The sequence below is a fragment of the Amblyomma maculatum genome, chromosome 7, assembly GCF_055883805.1.
Source record: "Amblyomma maculatum isolate TAMU_Amacu chromosome 7, ASM5588380v1, whole genome shotgun sequence".
NCBI lineage: Eukaryota > Metazoa > Arthropoda > Arachnida > Ixodida > Ixodidae > Amblyomma > Amblyomma maculatum.
Genome location: NC_139350.1, coordinates 48,204,752 through 48,221,322, shown reverse-complemented (window position 1 = coordinate 48,221,322; position 16,571 = coordinate 48,204,752). Strand labels below are relative to the sequence as shown.

The window sequence follows — 16,571 nt, the reverse complement described above, 5'->3', positions numbered from 1 at the left end:
ATGTCATTGCTCGCACTAAGGGTTGATGAAGGCTTTCAATTTTAAAAGCAATGGGCTTGTCGGTGTGCAACAGTAGCAGCCCACCAAGGGGTGTTTCGCTGCCAAGAAGGTGTATGCCAATTAGAGATTGCATGCGGCTGAAAGGGACAGGGTGCTGCTGGAAAATGAGTGTAAACATATTGGCGCTGGCAGACCCACTAGCGCCCTCCTGCAGCGTCGCCTGGAACTCCTGTCCTAGCAACGTGTCCTTGTCAACCTTTCCCTGTCATGATGGCAGCGAAAGCAAGATTCACAATTTTGGAAGGGAGAAAGTTAGACTGAAACCAGTGTTTGCACATTGCTGTGTTAAAATTTTAGAGCTCTTCAAGTAGCTAGACTGTGTTGCCTGGAATGGCCAGCCTACACTTTATGGATAGGGCTAAGTACAGTACAATTTTTCTCTTGTCACCAGTCACCATTTTTTGCATGGTTGCAGCATTTTTGAAAATGCGAACTGCCACTATGTGGCACTGCCACCAGCAGCAGCACTGCTGCTGGCACAAGGAGTGGCTGGTTTCTCTGGTTGATATCAACAGTGTTGTTTTATTGATAGTATTTTAAAAAGCACATTTGTGCTCTCAGCATATGCATATTAGTTAAAATTGCACTCATTATTGCCACTGCATGTCATGTAGGCAGTGCGGCTGTTGTCATGTTCCTGTTGTGAGGGCTTGCAGACTCTTGGCTACCACTAGAAAGTGCAGTTACCGTACCAAAAAGTTACGTTTTAAATTGTTTTGCCATGTTTTTTAGAGTGACAGTCACAGTTAAGACAGTTTAGAGTGACATTTTTGCCCGCAACAAGATGTGTCAAGGAGTGCAGCCCCAAATAGTGCAACGTCAGTGAACTGGGCTGGCAAAACTCGTTGCCAGTACATCACTCTCTCACACTCTGGGAAATTCCTCGTGGTCAAACTGACGATGCCAGCGCTACCAATAGCCAGGAGCGCCTCTAGTGTGAAAGTCTTTGTAGTGAGCAATTCTTACAAAACCCAGTTAGCAGACAGTCTCTCGATGAGAGATCTCTTATCGAGAAGTGCTCGAAGTCTCTCGATTAGAAGTGCTCAAATAACAAATGTTTTTGTTCGGAGCGAATACTAATAACGAAAATTGGTTAATGAGTCAAATATTTTTGAATCATTTTGAATATCAGTGCTGGCAGTTCAATTTCAAAAGAAAGAGAAATTGGAAAAATTTTGATTTCACCGATCACAATAATTTTCTATACCTGTAAGGCCTAGCAGGCATAAAAAAAAAAAAAAGAATCATCTAGTAGTAGTTGCAATAAATATTATTTTGTAGATGAAAACCTTGTTTTCAATGCTTTGAATAGGATTAGAACTGCAGCCAGTGGAAAAAAAGTCTAGTATATCAGTTTTTCATGCTCACATGTCAAATGAGTTCAGTGAATGCTGTCATTAAGCATTATATAAAGTTGGCCACATACCTCTTTACTGCAGCAGTAGTGTCTGTGGTTGATTAACGGTGAGGCATGGCACTGCTGGCAAAATGCAATAGTGGGGCTCGCAAAATGCACAGGAGAGCAGCAAAGTGAGCTGCATTCTGAGCAGGTCCACATCTTCCACATCCCTAAAATGTCATGCCTAGCTGGACACAGGAGGTACAGAAGCATGAATGGACAGTGTTTACCTTTGCAGGCATGCTTTTAACTTGCTTAGAGAAATGGAGAAATACACGTTTCGTTATGCTGTTGGAATGATGGCCAGCAATGCGCATCCAACAAACATACGCAACATGCATTACTCATCCTGAGCACGGAACATTTGAGCAAAACTATAAGTATTGAGTGCTGCCAGAGCAGGAATCTCAGCATTAAAATTGTCCTTCATGTACACAGCAAGATTTTTATTTGTGCTAATGCCACTCTTTCATTTGTCTCTTCTAGGCAAGCCAAGCCCCCTTAGTGGAAAGCCAGGGGAGAATCGCTTTCAGATGGCCAAGCAGCGCTGTAAGTTTTTCAGTTTGTATTTTTTTTTTTAATCTTTTGGGAAATTTTTCATGGGAAAACTGCTTTGGCCTCTTACGTTGCAAAAGAGTCCCAATTGTGCAAATACAACCTCCCCATCCAAGAGTTGCTCGTTGATCATCCCATGTCACGGATGGCCCTTGTGAGAGATCAAACATCTTGACTATATTTTACCTGGACAGTTTTCTTTCACATTATTTGTCTCGTGTAAATGCCCTAAACTGTGAAGCCCCGATTTTTTCTGAAGCCAGCATACGAGCTCTGTCCAAAGAGCTTGCGCTGTTTGTGTAAGCAAATGATCATTGATATGTTCCTGCTTCATATGCTTGGAATCACTAGCAATAAAAATTTTTTGTAGAGTTACTCAGTTTTTCTTGCAATAATTATGTTCCCGGATAGCATTTTTTCCCAGTTGCTACATTGAAAATTTCAGCAAATTTTTGTTGTATGTTTATCAGGCTGGCCCTGGTGGCATACGATAGAAATAACGAATGCAGATGCAGCAGTCACCGTGCGGTACCTTGATTACCTTGATGCAAAGGGGGTGAAGCGTGACAGCGGAAAATTGAGGGGAATTTAGTTGAATTGATGCGGAGAATTCGATGGCATTTCTCTTCCACTCGCTAATCTGTTCCAGCTCCAATTCTGTTCTTATTTCATTTGCATTCATAATCAATTTGCATTCATTTTTCCTGAGTCATTCTTAGTTCGGTCTCTTCTCTACCTGCCACAGTTGGCAGCAGTGAACTGGAATATTGTATGGTGTATAATTTCCCAAAAAACTTCATTCGTTTAGGGCCACTTTTAAGAGAGTGTGAATGCAATGCTGCCAGAAACCTATGGATTGCAATGGCACTTGAGCAGTTGTTGTTTTGCTCTCAAAACACTGTCAAAGTACTTACTGTGCACCTAAAAACAAATATTTCATTCTTTTATGCACCAGGCACACGTCAGACACAAGTTAGCAATTCTGTTTGCAGACGAGCTCAGAAACTCCACAGCAACGATGGTAAATGCATTCAAGGGTGGCTGGCAGCAGCGTTGCCACTTCGTACACTATTTGCAAGGATGGGTGCCCCTTAGGAAATCGCTCCCATCGGCCACACTGTATATTCTAGTCCTCTGTACTATGGTATAAGAACAGGTGTGTATTTACATAAGGGCTGTGAAGAGATGTGCAGCAGTTATTTTTGAGCGCATCAAGCGCGTGAGAACCAGCTTCTGTACAGGTAAACTAGGTTTAGAGAACGCAGAGCAAGGACGCTGCAGCTTCTCCTGCAGTGCACTGGTGCAAAGGGACAAAGCATTGGTAAACGAGGCAGGGGCATTTAGCAAAGCAGAGACATGAAGGCGTATACCGGCTCACCAAATGTGAGCTGCACAGCCAATGTGCATGTGTAGAAAGCGTCCGGTAAACTAGTATACGTCTATGCGAAACGTAACCAGTGTACATCTAAAAGCATCTAATTTGCCGATTGCTAAAATGGCAGTCAAGGCTTTTCTGCGGTGCATTAGAAAATGCATTAATACATTTTCTGCATTAGTAGAGGTGCTCTTGTACCTCATTCAATTGTTAAATTTCAAGATTGGATGGGTGATACCTCTTTTTTTCACTGTTTTTCTTTTAAAGAACACATCAGCAATGTTTTGCAGTGTGTATTGTTTTCACTCTCCTAAAAATATGCTTCTGGCAACCTTCACATATCTAGTATTTCTTGTTCATGCATGCACTAATCCCGGTGATTATTTCATCAAAAGGATGCTTCCTGACATGTTTTTTTCCATGGGGTGGCACGGCTCTGCTTTTGAAGCTCTACTGGCTACATGAATTTAGTATTCAAATGTTCCCTTATAGAGTGGAGTTTATTTCACGAAACAGAAAAATCTGATTGGTGTAGTTTAGTATGCTGTGGTTTGCGGGTTACCAGTGCCAGAGTCCTGTTGAAAAGCTCTTTCCAGCTACAACATGTGGGCAAGAGAGCTGTTGATGGAGCAAGCAGTGCTAACTTCTCTCATCTTTTCATCCCCCCCCCCCCCTTTTTTTTTTCTGTAATGTGAATTTCATTTTGCAGGCATGCATTCATTTTTAGCAGCTTGTTGAGGGCAACAGAGGCTACTTCTTAACAATTTGCTGTTCAAATCTGCTTCTTCACACTGTTAAAGCTGCTCACTGTCATTTTGGCCGTAGATTGACACTAATATTGACACGCGTGCACACAAGCCCTGCACTTCACTCATTTGCCCCAGAAGGAGTCGCACAATGCTATAGTGGCAAGGGTCACCTCACCAACCTGACCACAACTTTGCACTTGGCATTGCACGTCAAGCATGGTAAGGTATAATTGATTAAATTTTGGACCCATATTTTTCGTGCAGACTGCAAGCATGTGGTGCTAATGAAACAGTGTACCATTTTCTCTCTATCTTGGCCCTGTAAGGGCACAACGAAAGTGCTTCGCTGTTTGGTTTGAGGAATCTCTACTTTGTGTAACATGTGCAGCCTTGCGGAAACACTATGTGGACGTGCTGAACCCTGGTAGTAACAAAGCCTCTGGTGACTCTCCTTCCGTTCCTGGAGTGTCGCCAGTGCCTGAACAGCCGGAAACTCTGAACCCGCCACAGTTCTTTGTCCCTCAGGCTGCCGGCGGTAAGTTGGTGCCCCATAGGTTTGGAGTTGTTCTAGCTCACAAGGCTGTACTCTCTCTGTTCTTTTAGTGTGAAATCACTACTATGGAGGCTACTACCTCGAGCAAAATCTTGTTTGTGAAGCCATGCCCATGCAAGAGCCCTGCCCATGCGTAGAAACTTTATCAGCAGTTAGCCAAGCGTAGTCATGACTCTGTGCGTATACGTGATAACCATGATCTGGGTCATTCATGACGTGAACCTTTCACCTGAACCATGCCTTTTAGCCTAGACAGGGAGAGAGAAATCGCCTTCGATGCTAGCGTAGATACCAAAGCAACAGCAAGTGCTGCAGTGTGGTGCTGCAGTCTCGCATCCAAAGAATAAAAAAAAGAGGTTTAATTGGTGAGAGAGGCGTGCCTCCTTCCAGCCAACTACGCAAAATTAAGCGACAGGAGAGCAAAACCTGCCCAATATCGCTTTTGCACAATGTTAGCCAAAATTCTCTGCCTTTTCTTCCTTGTCCATTCAGTGCAAATACAACTCGCTACCTGTCTCTGTAAGTGCACTTGGTGTCAACTATTTGCCTTCTTCCCCCTCTGAACAAAGTCACTTTTGTAACCAAGTGATATGTTTGGTGCTAGGTCACTGACTTCTTTGTTGTTTCTCTCTACAGACCAGCGTGACAGTGGCTATGACTTTGTGTCACCTGCTGCCATGCCAGACCAGTCTGCACCTGCTCCACCACCACCACCTCCAGAGGCGTCAGCAGGCTATGTAAGTGCAGCCCACCTGACAGGACTGTCCATACAATTTGTGCCTGGCATCCTCTGCAGCCGTGTTGAATGTATCGTTCCCAGACAGCTTTTCTGTGCTCCTTGAGTGCAGTGAGAAATGCTCATTTTTCAAGTTACAGGCAACTACAGAGAGTTTTTTTTTTTTTTTTTTTTTTTCTCTCCTGAGCGCTGTGCTGCTTAGATTGATATAGACGCAGCTTACAGACAAGCACAAATAGTTAACCACAGTCACCTCAAGTTTTATTCCACTCCACTGGAAGAAGAAAACATATCGCTGTCGAATACAGTAAACTCTCGTTAATCCAGCCATCAAAGAACCAAAAAAAAAATAATAATAATAATAATGCCTAAATTAACCGCAAGTCTGAATTATCCAATGGGCCTGAATAAACTGCTGAAAGCCATTTGCATCGTAGTAATTTTATTTGACTAACAGGCCTGCATGATAGTTGTCTGCATTTGAATTGAGTACAATGTTTTTCCCTGGTTTTTGTTTATGGACGCATTAAATATGATAGACTTGGTGTGGGATAGTAAGGAATACGTAGCGCGACAAAGACTGAAGACACAAGCAGATACACAGTGCCGTGCATGTATGTCTGCGTCTTTGCCTCTGTCGCTCTATGTATTCCTTACTTCGCCAAGTGCTTCACTTTGCGAACACTGTTGGGAAGAATACTAGTTTCAAAATCGTAAATGCTTCTGCTACCTTTTTCACAGTGCAGCACAGTAGTAGTGGTCCCCTATTCATAAAACGGGCCCCGTCTTTGCCCCACAGTCTATGCGGTGATCCGCGCAGTGCGGTGAAACTGTGCCTGACCAGCACACAGTTTCAGCGTACCGGAAACCGCATCTGGATTTACGCAAGGGATAAATGCTTAAGCGTTAGAACAGCATGATGTCATCCCAAAACAAAAACATTGACGTGCCAAGCAGTGTTCGTAATGGCACGGTGCAACTGGCTGCTATGCATGCCTGATCGCAGCTGTCAGGATGGCGTAAAGTTAAGCAAAACAAAAACTGAAACTATGCAATTGAGCTTTATTTCAGAAATGGGGAACTTCAGAGGTTTACATCAACGTCGGATGGAACCACGCTTCTAGTTTGAATTTTCCAAACGAACAGTGGTCGAATTAGTGAGATTTTACTGTATCTGAGGGCTACAGTACTTGGCAGTGTTCGAATTCTTAATATATTTGGCTAGTTTAGAATATTGAGAAAACTACGTGTATCAGTTTTTCAAATCGAATATTAATTGACTAGCAAGCATGTTCGATTCATATTGCAAATTTCGAATGCCCCCAAAATAAACGTGCTTTCAAGCTTGCATTTGGCATTGCTCAGTCAGCAGCATGCCGCAGTGGATTAAGCATCATAGTCCCGAGCCCTGGCCACGTGGTTTTCCATATGCTGCTGATTTTTAATATAAAAGTTGCTGACAGATGTGGGGGTTCTTATTAAGCCGTCGAGCCTCTTCTGAGGTCTAGGCCGCAAACACAGAGCTCCCGCGATCACACACCACGTGCAGCCGTTCTCACGGCCGCAAAGTAGTAATGCAAAATACGACACAACACAGAACAGGACTTTGCCCGGAACCAGATGTTTATTGGGTCTTCCCAAAAAGAACGCTGGTGAAGGTCTTGCTGGAGACCCTATCCTTTTGGATGGGGCCTGACACTTCGAAGGGCAAGATGGCGACAACAAAGAAGTATAGCGGGGAGGTATTTACCTTGCGTCCTTCCGTTGTCGCGGCTCGCTGTCGTCTCTCCTCGGCGGTAGCCGGTTCCCGCCGATCTCGGCGCATCTTGCCCTTTGTCCTTTTTCGGCCAATGAGCGTCGCGTCTGCGACGCCTAGCGGTGCGCTCCTGCGCCCGGCGAGGGAAGAGGGAAACGCGGCGCTACCGAGCAACCCGTTTGGGTTACTCAACCCCGGAAGAGAAGGAATACTTTTGTCCCCTTCATCCTCCGCGGCGCGCGGCGCTTCGGAGGGATGCGTGGTTCTCCACGATCGCTACACAGACCTCTCGGACCCTGAAATTCACCTTTCAGACTTCCGCGACATTGAGTCGCACATCCAAGAGCCAGCATATAACTGTGGCTAAAAATGTCAGGTGCGTTGCATTCGTGTGATCGCACTGTGCATACGTTTGTGTGTTGGTACCACGGCCTGAGGAGGCTGGAGCCTAATTTCCCCATTACATGAAAGACGTCGGTAAAGCCCTCGCGCACACGCTCAAAAGTGCCACACTGTCATGCACCTATCTAAGAATACGGTATCGGCAATGTCCGGGGTGGGTCCTTGAGTAGACCAGGCTCTTGCAGCATTGTGTCTTTCACTGATGCGAATGCAAGCGTGTCATCAACACGAGGATATGTGCGCCTTTTGCATCGCCAGTGCACGAAGTACACCTATCCATGGAGAGTGGGTTTAAATGGAACACTTCTTAAATGGTTTAAATGGAACACCCTGTCGTCTAAACAGATGGAAAGGTAGTGGAGTAGTGTGGCAGGGGTACATTAAACGAACATGAAGGCAAAAAGTTGACGGTGGTCTACAAAGAAAACAGTGCAACCATGACGAAACGTTTTGCGATTCCGGCTTTCTTACATTTTACACTTCTTAGCTAATTTCAGTCATGGAAGGAAAGGGCATAAATAGCAGGGCTGGGCAAGGTACTTCGAAAAAGTATCTTGGTACAAATACTCGATTCTTGGAAAAATTGTATTTCCGATGCCGATACAAGATACAGGATCGAAATTAAGTTTCGATATAGATACTCGGTACTGTATCGTCGATACTTCGATACATCACTGAAATCCTAACATAATAAAGGTTGTAATACGATTAGCGGCATTAGAAAATCTTACCGTGCTTTCTGGAATCTTTAGAGCATTCCTATGGCGTAGTTTTTCTAAAAGGGGTTAACGAATATGCCAGCAAGGAGTTATTGTTTGGACAGCTGTCCTTGGTCAGAATTTCACATTGAATTGAAGCCATGGTTACAGTTAAGCAATTGCTTCCACAAACAGTCTAGCTAATTATTTCTTTGAACTAATGCTCTTCATGCAAACCGACCTGTGAGCACTTGGCTATACACAGATATAAAGGTGCAACCTGCGTGCATTTGGAGAACTGAGCTGTTATATTGCTTTTAGTGCGATAACAAACTTTTGAAGCTATGCATAGTGTTAAAAACTAGAAGGAAAGCAAGAAAATTAAAAAGGCTGAAAATTATGTTGTCCGGAAAAAGCGCGATGTGGGCTTGCTAAAAGCGACGCAAATGAGAAAAGCCTCTCTACATATGCACAAGAGGACACCACAGTGTTGTATTAGATGAAGATGCCTTTTATCAGCATGTAAGAGGGAACCATAGCCACGTTGACTCGAGGATTCTGGAGGTAGTTAAGAAACTCGAGGTTCACTGGCGTCGCTGGAGAACTGCGGCTAGTTGTAGATAAAAGATAGAAGTCTTTTTTTTTAACAGAAAGTGACTAATATGGTGTTAATCAATTTGCATGTTTTAAAAAGTAAGCCTTTTTTTTTTTTAAGATATAGATATTTTTACAAGTTTTATTCAAGGTTTTCTCAAATGTTTTGTGCAAAAAAAAAGGTTTGACAACACATAAATTGTTATTCGAAATGTGCTGGAAAATTGCATTCATAGCATTTATGTCATGCATTTCATAAAATTTTGGATGTGATATTTTTTCCAGAAAAAAAAAAAGTCTAGTGGAAACCTGTTCCTGTGCAGTTAGAAAGGATGGACAAGAACGTTGTTAGCCAACTGCATCGTGGTGGACTGGGGCCTTAGAAGCTCGTGTTCTTGCCACCAAGCGAAGCGGCATGCGGAGCCCAGGGGTTTTGGGATGTGCATAAGGTAGTGCATCCAACAACACACTGAGGGCGCTGCTTGACGAGAATCAAACACCACAGAGGTGGATGGCAAAGAGTGGGAAGAGCGGCTAGGGGTACAGCAGTGTGCGGGATCCTTACTGCATATTTGCCTTGCATTTCCGCTTTCTTCATATCTCTCTGTGTGTCTGTCAAAGGCTTAGCAGCTTCGTGGTACACACTCGGTGCTCAAAAGTAAAGCACCTCGTGAGCACCTGCTTACCATTGCCTCCTTCAGTTTTAAAGAAAGGGAATCTGGAAATGTATTTGACGCTGAGGGGCTGAGGCATTTGTAGGGAACTCAGGCGGTACTACGAGCCGAGCTGTCTCAGCACCTGAGCAAGCGCCATTAACTCAGTCTCACAGCGGCTTCATTATTTGAAGTTTTCTTTCGTATCGAGTATCTTCAAAAATATACAATACTTTAAAAATGAATTTTTGATACCGATACTTCGATACTTTTGTTTTCCGCACACAATACCTAATACCGATACACAAAATGTATTTAAATATAGTATCGAAGATACACGTATCTTCGCCACTGCCCGACTGGTAAATAGCACTGCTAACTTTAAAATTTGTTCGCAGCGATGCCACAACTTTGGCAACTAGTATGTGAAAGCCAACACCCATGAACCGCTTGTTTTGGGCGTGTTGATTGTTTCACATTATCTTTTCCGTCATCATTATTTGGGCCTTCTGTGTGGCAAGCACATCACTGGTCTTTTTGCATCTGGGCTTTATGCCATATTGTGTGCGCTTGTTGGTGACATGCTGAACAATGTAGCTGGCAAAGGCTGAGTCTGTGGGTGCGCAACGCCTGTCGATATCGGAATGGCACAATCGTGCAAAATCGTCAGAGCATAAAAACAGCTTATTTTTTCTGAAATCTCACTCTTCAAAATACTTCAAAAATGTTTGAAGCACTTCATTCACTCTTTGAAATGTCGAAATATCCATGCAGGCCTACTTTTAAGCTTGAGAATTGCAGAAAGGACAGCCAACATCAAACCTTTCACCAATTTTTTTCAGCTTGTGCGAGATGCCATTTACGTAAGGCAGAACTGCAGCAGGCTTTTTTGCTTCATTTTTCTTTGTGTTTACAATCTGATTATCTGGCCTTGAATCCTTGATACAAGCAAGACCTCATGACACCAAGCTCGTTTAGTTTTGTCTCCGGCCAAGTACAAAAGGAATACAGTCAAATCTCGATACAACGAATCCCGCGGGACCGCGAAAAATCATTCGTTATTTTGAAATATCGTTGTAATGAAAAATCTGCGATTATAAGCCAGTGGTCAAACCTAGGTATGAAAATGACGTACCTTGGCAGTAGGCACGTGTGTAGACAAGCAAAACCTCAAGTGAAAAGGTTGCACTAACTCCAAAGCTGATTTATTTGAAGAAATCCATTATTTTCTTCTGCCGCGTGCAGCAAACACGACCGCGCACTACATTACACCACTACAGCACATACACCTTCCGCTTTCCGGAACACCTCATCGCGTGCGTGATTGCACCGAGCGATGAAAGTACGGACTTTGTCCATGTGCAAAAAAAAAATAAATAAAAAAACGGAGGTTTTTTATGACCCCATCTTCAATGCTCCCTGAGCTTTGAAAATCTTGTCTCGGTCTTTCATAATGATCGCGGCAGTCGATGGGGCAATGCTAGCTGTCTGTAGAGGCCGAATCGCTTTTTCCCTGCGTCGATTTCTTGCAGTGAAAGCAGCTGCGTTCATATCTTCTTGGCATTTCGCTGGCTAATATCATCACCAATCTCGCACAAACTTCGCAATAAGATAATCAGCGGCAAAAAAAAAAAAAAAAAAATACCGTCCCGCACGCGCGAACGCACGAACGACCGAGTCGCGTACGGCACACAACACAGGAAGAAGAAAAATGCAGGCAGCTAGGCCTGCTGGCTACTGCGTAATAAACCATAGCTTCATGGTGGCGCTAGGAGCTGGTCCTAGATGTCCTGATGATGATAGCGACAGCCCAAGCTACAGCCCACAGACCATACACACAGAAACGGCGGTTTTTGTTTCGTTTCACGCGAGAGTTGCAAGCTGCGGTGCTGTTAATTTTAGCCAAATTCGTAATACTGATGTTCCAAAATTATAGAACAAGAAATAAAATATGTTTGTTATTCTGAAATATACGCTATTTTGAAATTCGTAATTCTGAAATATTTTTACATTGAAAACATGGCAAATCTGCCGGGGATTCTTAAAAAATTCGTTAATTTGAAAAGTTCGTTAATGTGGTGTTCATAGTAACGAGATTTCACTGTAGTACACATGAAATCTGCAGGGGTTCTTACAATGCCAGTGCTGAGTAATTAGTTTTGGCCGGAGGCAACCATAATATGCACCCAAAATTAAATGAGCTCTGGGTCATGGTGTCTTGCCAAGGCTTGACTCGTGGATTTTAACACAAATAATCAGCCTATATAGGCAAGAAAAAAAAGATATGCTGTCAAGAGATGAAAAAAGTTAGGATAGTGTCACCTACACATGCATATCAGGTGTGGTGTGGTGTGTTGCTGATTGGCGGCCTAGCTTCCTGAAATCTTAGTTCTGTTCCTGATTTTCATGCTGTCAGCACAGTGTGGTTCCATGGTTTTCTCACTGCCTTTCTTTTTACCCTGAAGACAGTGTCACATGTTATTAATTTCTTCTTCCACTGGATTGAAATAAAACCTTAGTTGGTGGATAGTGCTTAACCGTTTGTGCTTCTCTTAAGTGTGCCCATGCCAATATGAGCAGTGCTGGTTTCTGAAAAAAATAAGTTCCATTGCTACATCTTAACTTCAAAGAGATAATTGTAGCTTATATTGTCTGGTTTGCTTCACAAACATGTGCTGAACTTATGAACAACTTTAGGTTGGGGAACCTTTGCAGCATTCAGAGCACCAGGTGACCTGGTGAAAATGGGGGGCATGTCTCTGCATACTCTTTTTGTGGATGAAGAAATGTGATAGAATTGATGGACTCGTCGTAGGGCGTGCAATGCGAGACCTAAGGGCCAAGCGTGCAGCATGGCTCAGTAGGCCTCCCTATGTATTGCAGGAGGTGGGTGTTGAGGACATTGCAGACAAAACTTGTGTTATTTGTCTGTTCCACAAGCATGCTGTTTCATGCAGTACCTTTCATGGCTTTGATTGGTTGAGTGAGGCACTTGGCGCTTCTCTTCTGCTGGCATTCATACCTCTTTGTGCTTGTAAACCATCGCATATCTCGCGCTATTTGAGAGGTAGCTCCGCTGCTTCCCTACACCCTGATTTGACTGCAGGAAAGTAAGAGAGGCGTGAGCTTGGTGTCAGTACCAATACCGATTGTGCAAGGAGAGCAGTGGAAAACAAGGAAGGAGAGAGAGTGTCATACAGGGGCCCTCAATTTTCAAAGTGGAGTGGGTCGATTGAATTCAGTTACGCTTGAAAACACGTTTCGCTGCCTAAAAACTGTCTATCTGGGAATTATTTATGCTGGGCTCTCGCCAGAGGTCTAACTGTAGCCTGCTCTTTCTTCCCTGGCACTTTCTAGTGAGGCGTAGCTTAATAGAAGTTCACAGATGGGACAACACCACAGCTTTGTTGCGTTCTGGGGTGCAACAAGGCCTTGGGCCACCGTTTATGGCTACCTGGCATTATGTAGTAACTTGCAGTACCTGTGGGGCGATTTGTGAAGGAGCATACGTGTAGGAGCATACGTCATGAAATGCACAACTTCTTTGGCGGTTGTGAAGCCTGCATAAGTTTGTTTGGCAGTTTACAGCATTACAATGTGTACATTATTGAGGTTTGTACTGCTTAGTACTAGATGGATGTGTTGCCTCGTGTTGTTGTGTGTCACGTTTTGGTTGATATAAACTGCTACAGTAAAGCATACTCAGGCTTGGGTTCATTTCCTGAGGTACGTGTGTTCTCATCTTGCTATTCCATGTAATATTCTGTGCATACAACTCCAAAATGAGGTTCCATAAACTCAACTTATGTGGCTGTTCAGTTGGTGATAGCTAGCTGTATGAATAATGTTTACTAGGCCTGCGGACAATGTCCCCTGATGAGGAGTGCCCACTGAAGTGCCTTAGAAATATTTCCAGTGTGCTTGAATGGTTCTCAGCTGCAAAGCACAGAAAAGTTAAGCTGTGCTGTGTAGCTGACTTCTTATTTTTATTTGCTTTTGCACTGTTGGTCCTCTGTGGAGCAAGGAAGTGTAATGGATGCACGTCTTTCATGTATTGGCTGTTGTGTGAACAAGTGCTGATCACCTAATGACTAAAAATGAAATTAACTACTTTTCCCTGTGTGGAAGGGGAAGACATGCAACAGACTAATCTCTTGAGGTTTTCTTGGTCTTTTTGCAGCCATCAGCAGGCAAGGTTGTGTCGACACCCATGATGTTTGATCCTGCCGACTTCTCAACACGGCCAGTCGACGGCAGCCACAAGATAGCCGGTGGCAACCTGGCCAGGAGGAGAGCCTACCCAACATAGCACACACACACACACGCCACATGCTCACCTCGGCAGCAGTCTTGCATGGTTTCATGGTATATTTTTTTTTTTTTGTTTTTTTTCCCTGTTGAAGCTTTCCTCAACGATTTTGTTCTTGTCAAAGTGTTTTTAATTTGTGCAATTCAAGACTTGTTTCCTTTTTGCCTCAGTTGTCTTTTCCCCCTGTAGCTCAGTTGCTCTCCCATGGAAGGGCAACATTGTGAGACTTTCGGCTGATAAATGATTGCTTCCGAGTTTGTCCAGACAGCGATGATAATGTTTGGAACTTGGCAGAATGTCTGTGATGCATAAGGCTCACATGCCAAGGTGCATATTTTGGAGGGGGGGCTGGTTCTTTTATTGCTGGTACATGCAGGTGGAGGCCACTTTCAAAAGAGGCATCATGATTCCTTAATTTGGTTCTCACCTTCAGTCATGTGCTGGTGCTGCTTGAAATATAATAAAATGCCCTTAAAATCCAAAAACCGTAGTGTATGTGTGAGCAGGATAAGCTGCCACCGAGAGAATGTAAGCAGATGTAGCCTGCATGATTCTTAGCATACGGCGTGCTTCCCTGTGGAGCCTTGCATGATCCTGCAAGCTGGTTCAGTGTGAATGGTACAGCGAGTCTTGTGGGGGCTAACTTTTTGTAGGGAAATGCAAGGTGGGACTCGATTAGTACATGTGAATTTCGTGTTGGCATTCTAGATTTTGAGCTGTTTCGAGGCTAGTTGAGAGCTGCCACTGTGGCATCTTGGGAGATGAAATCTGTTGTTGAAGTGACACGACCAGTGCACTGGTGAAAGTGGCTCATTCGCTGTTTGTCTCTGCCCTTTACCAGCCGAGTGTATGGCAGTGCAGGGCTGCAGGTGTGCTGACCACACTAGTTGGCTTGTAGCCAACTCTGCCTTAACAGTGGTCTTACAACTGGTCTCTGGATCTCTCTATCAGCTGCTCTGTTTTGGTGTGGGGTTTTTTTGTATATCCTCCTCCCTATGTGTGCAATGGTGTTTATTTTGACTTTCGTGAAGATGCTGCTACCATTCCGTTACTCACTGTACCTCACTAGAGGGGGTGAGCTGTAGTAAATACTGTTCAGAGCATACGCCACTGGTCCATGGTGACCATTTGTGATGCTCTATGAGGAGTGTTTTGTTTGTTTGCTTCAAGTTACAATGTACATAGAGGCTGCCATTTGGCAAGCCTAGCTTTCAGTAGTATTTCCATGCTGTAAGTGCTGCTTTGAGCTTGAAGAGATCGCTGTTACTATTGTGCTGTTCTGTTTGCTGCCCCCTAGGCACATCAGATGAGAAGAAATATTGTTTTTGTTTCTTTCCGTCGGAGACCCCGTGGTTTCCTTGATCCTTTACACAAATAAAATATATTTTGATGTAGTTTTAAGGTGATGCATGCTCTAAAGTCTTTAAATAATTATGAACAAGATACATTCATCATGTCTCTCCTAGGTAGTCCATGCAGAAAATTGAGAATAAGCTAATAGTTTTTTTTGTTTTTTTAAGTATTTGCATGCTGTCAGAAAAGTCAGTGATGTTGAGTCTTGTCTTTATAGCTTCGGCACTCACTTTTTGTCTGTCACTTTGCTTAGTTGATTTTCTTCTTTTTGAGGCATGCACTGACATGATGGAGAGTAATTAAGTGACTCACATTGTGCAAAATATAATTGCTGATCAGGCCAAGCAAGGGGTGCAGTTTGTGCACTCAATCTGTGACCTGATTTTGCAATGATTCTTCTCCTCCCGCTGTTCCTCCCAGTGGAAACGTCAGTAGCTGTCCATGGCTTCTGAAGGTGCAAGTTATGGCTCGAAACAAAATGCAATTGGAACCGGAGGTTACGAGAAAGGTTAAAGTTGTATGGAAAGGGGAAAGGTCAGTAGAAAACTGGTCACCGTATCCACATTTGCGGCCATGAGTTGCTATGGTTTCATGCCGTGTACATTTTGGTCTTTTGTAAGAAGCTGCCGCGTGTGCGTGGTCCCTAGGAATGTTCCAATTTTTACTGCAATGTTTGTTGGTGCTCGGATGTTTTTTTTTTTTTTTTTTTTGCTTTTTTTACTTCCGCCGTGTTGCCCTTGCCTTTGGCTCATTGCGTGGGCATGTCCACTCTGCAAGTGCACATTTCTAACAGGTTTTGCTGGTTGAAGAAAGGCCGGCTGGTGTTGCTTCTGTGGTAGTGCCAGCTGTCCTCTGGGGTATGTACGAATGAGAGAAACAAAAAGCACGGAAGGAATAAAAGGTTTGGTGAGAAACGCTTGTGTCTGGAGGGAAAAGGTTCCGGAATACCTTACGGCTCACATGACCGGCTGCATTTTGCTCCTGCATGCCTGCAACTCGTTCTTTTGTAGTAGTCTACATACGAGGCCGCTAGAAAAGCACATGAATTACAGGGAAGTACATGTTTATCGGCTCCGTGATGATCTTTTTTTAAATAGCTGTATACATGTGCAGAAGTCATGCCCTTATTGCCTGCGGGTGCCTTAGGAATTTGTGCAAGCTGTTGCTTGCAGTTACTTATTTTCATTGTCAAAATTCCAAGTTACGGCTTATTTGTAATCCCTTGTTTTAGTCCCACACTCCCCTGCAATTCTGTATTCAGGCTGTCTATAAGTTGATTGTAAAAGTAGCATAAAATGCACATGGACAAACGAGACATCACAGGCACCTGACGTCGCCTAGTATTTTTCTGTTTTGTGCTGCTTTTGGAAGCATCTTGT

At 43.7% G+C, this 16,571-nt stretch overlaps 1 protein-coding gene across 6 annotated transcripts in view; it reads left to right on the top strand.

The window, feature by feature from the left end:
* LOC146183160 (uncharacterized) overlaps positions 1-16,106 on the top strand; it is a 150,895-nt gene extending 134,789 nt beyond the window's left edge. For all 6 annotated transcript variants that reach the window (XM_084609058.1, XM_084609061.1, XM_084609059.1 and 3 more), the window contains 4 exons: positions 1,946-2,008; positions 4,527-4,673; positions 5,328-5,428; positions 13,711-16,106. In XM_084609058.1, the coding sequence (XP_084465184.1) occupies positions 1,946-2,008; positions 4,527-4,673; positions 5,328-5,428; positions 13,711-13,839 (440 nt within the window). In that variant the 3' untranslated portion in view covers positions 13,840-16,106. The remainder of the gene's footprint in view (positions 1-1,945; positions 2,009-4,526; positions 4,674-5,327; positions 5,429-13,710) is intronic.
* The last annotated feature ends 465 nt before the right edge of the window (positions 16,107-16,571 follow it).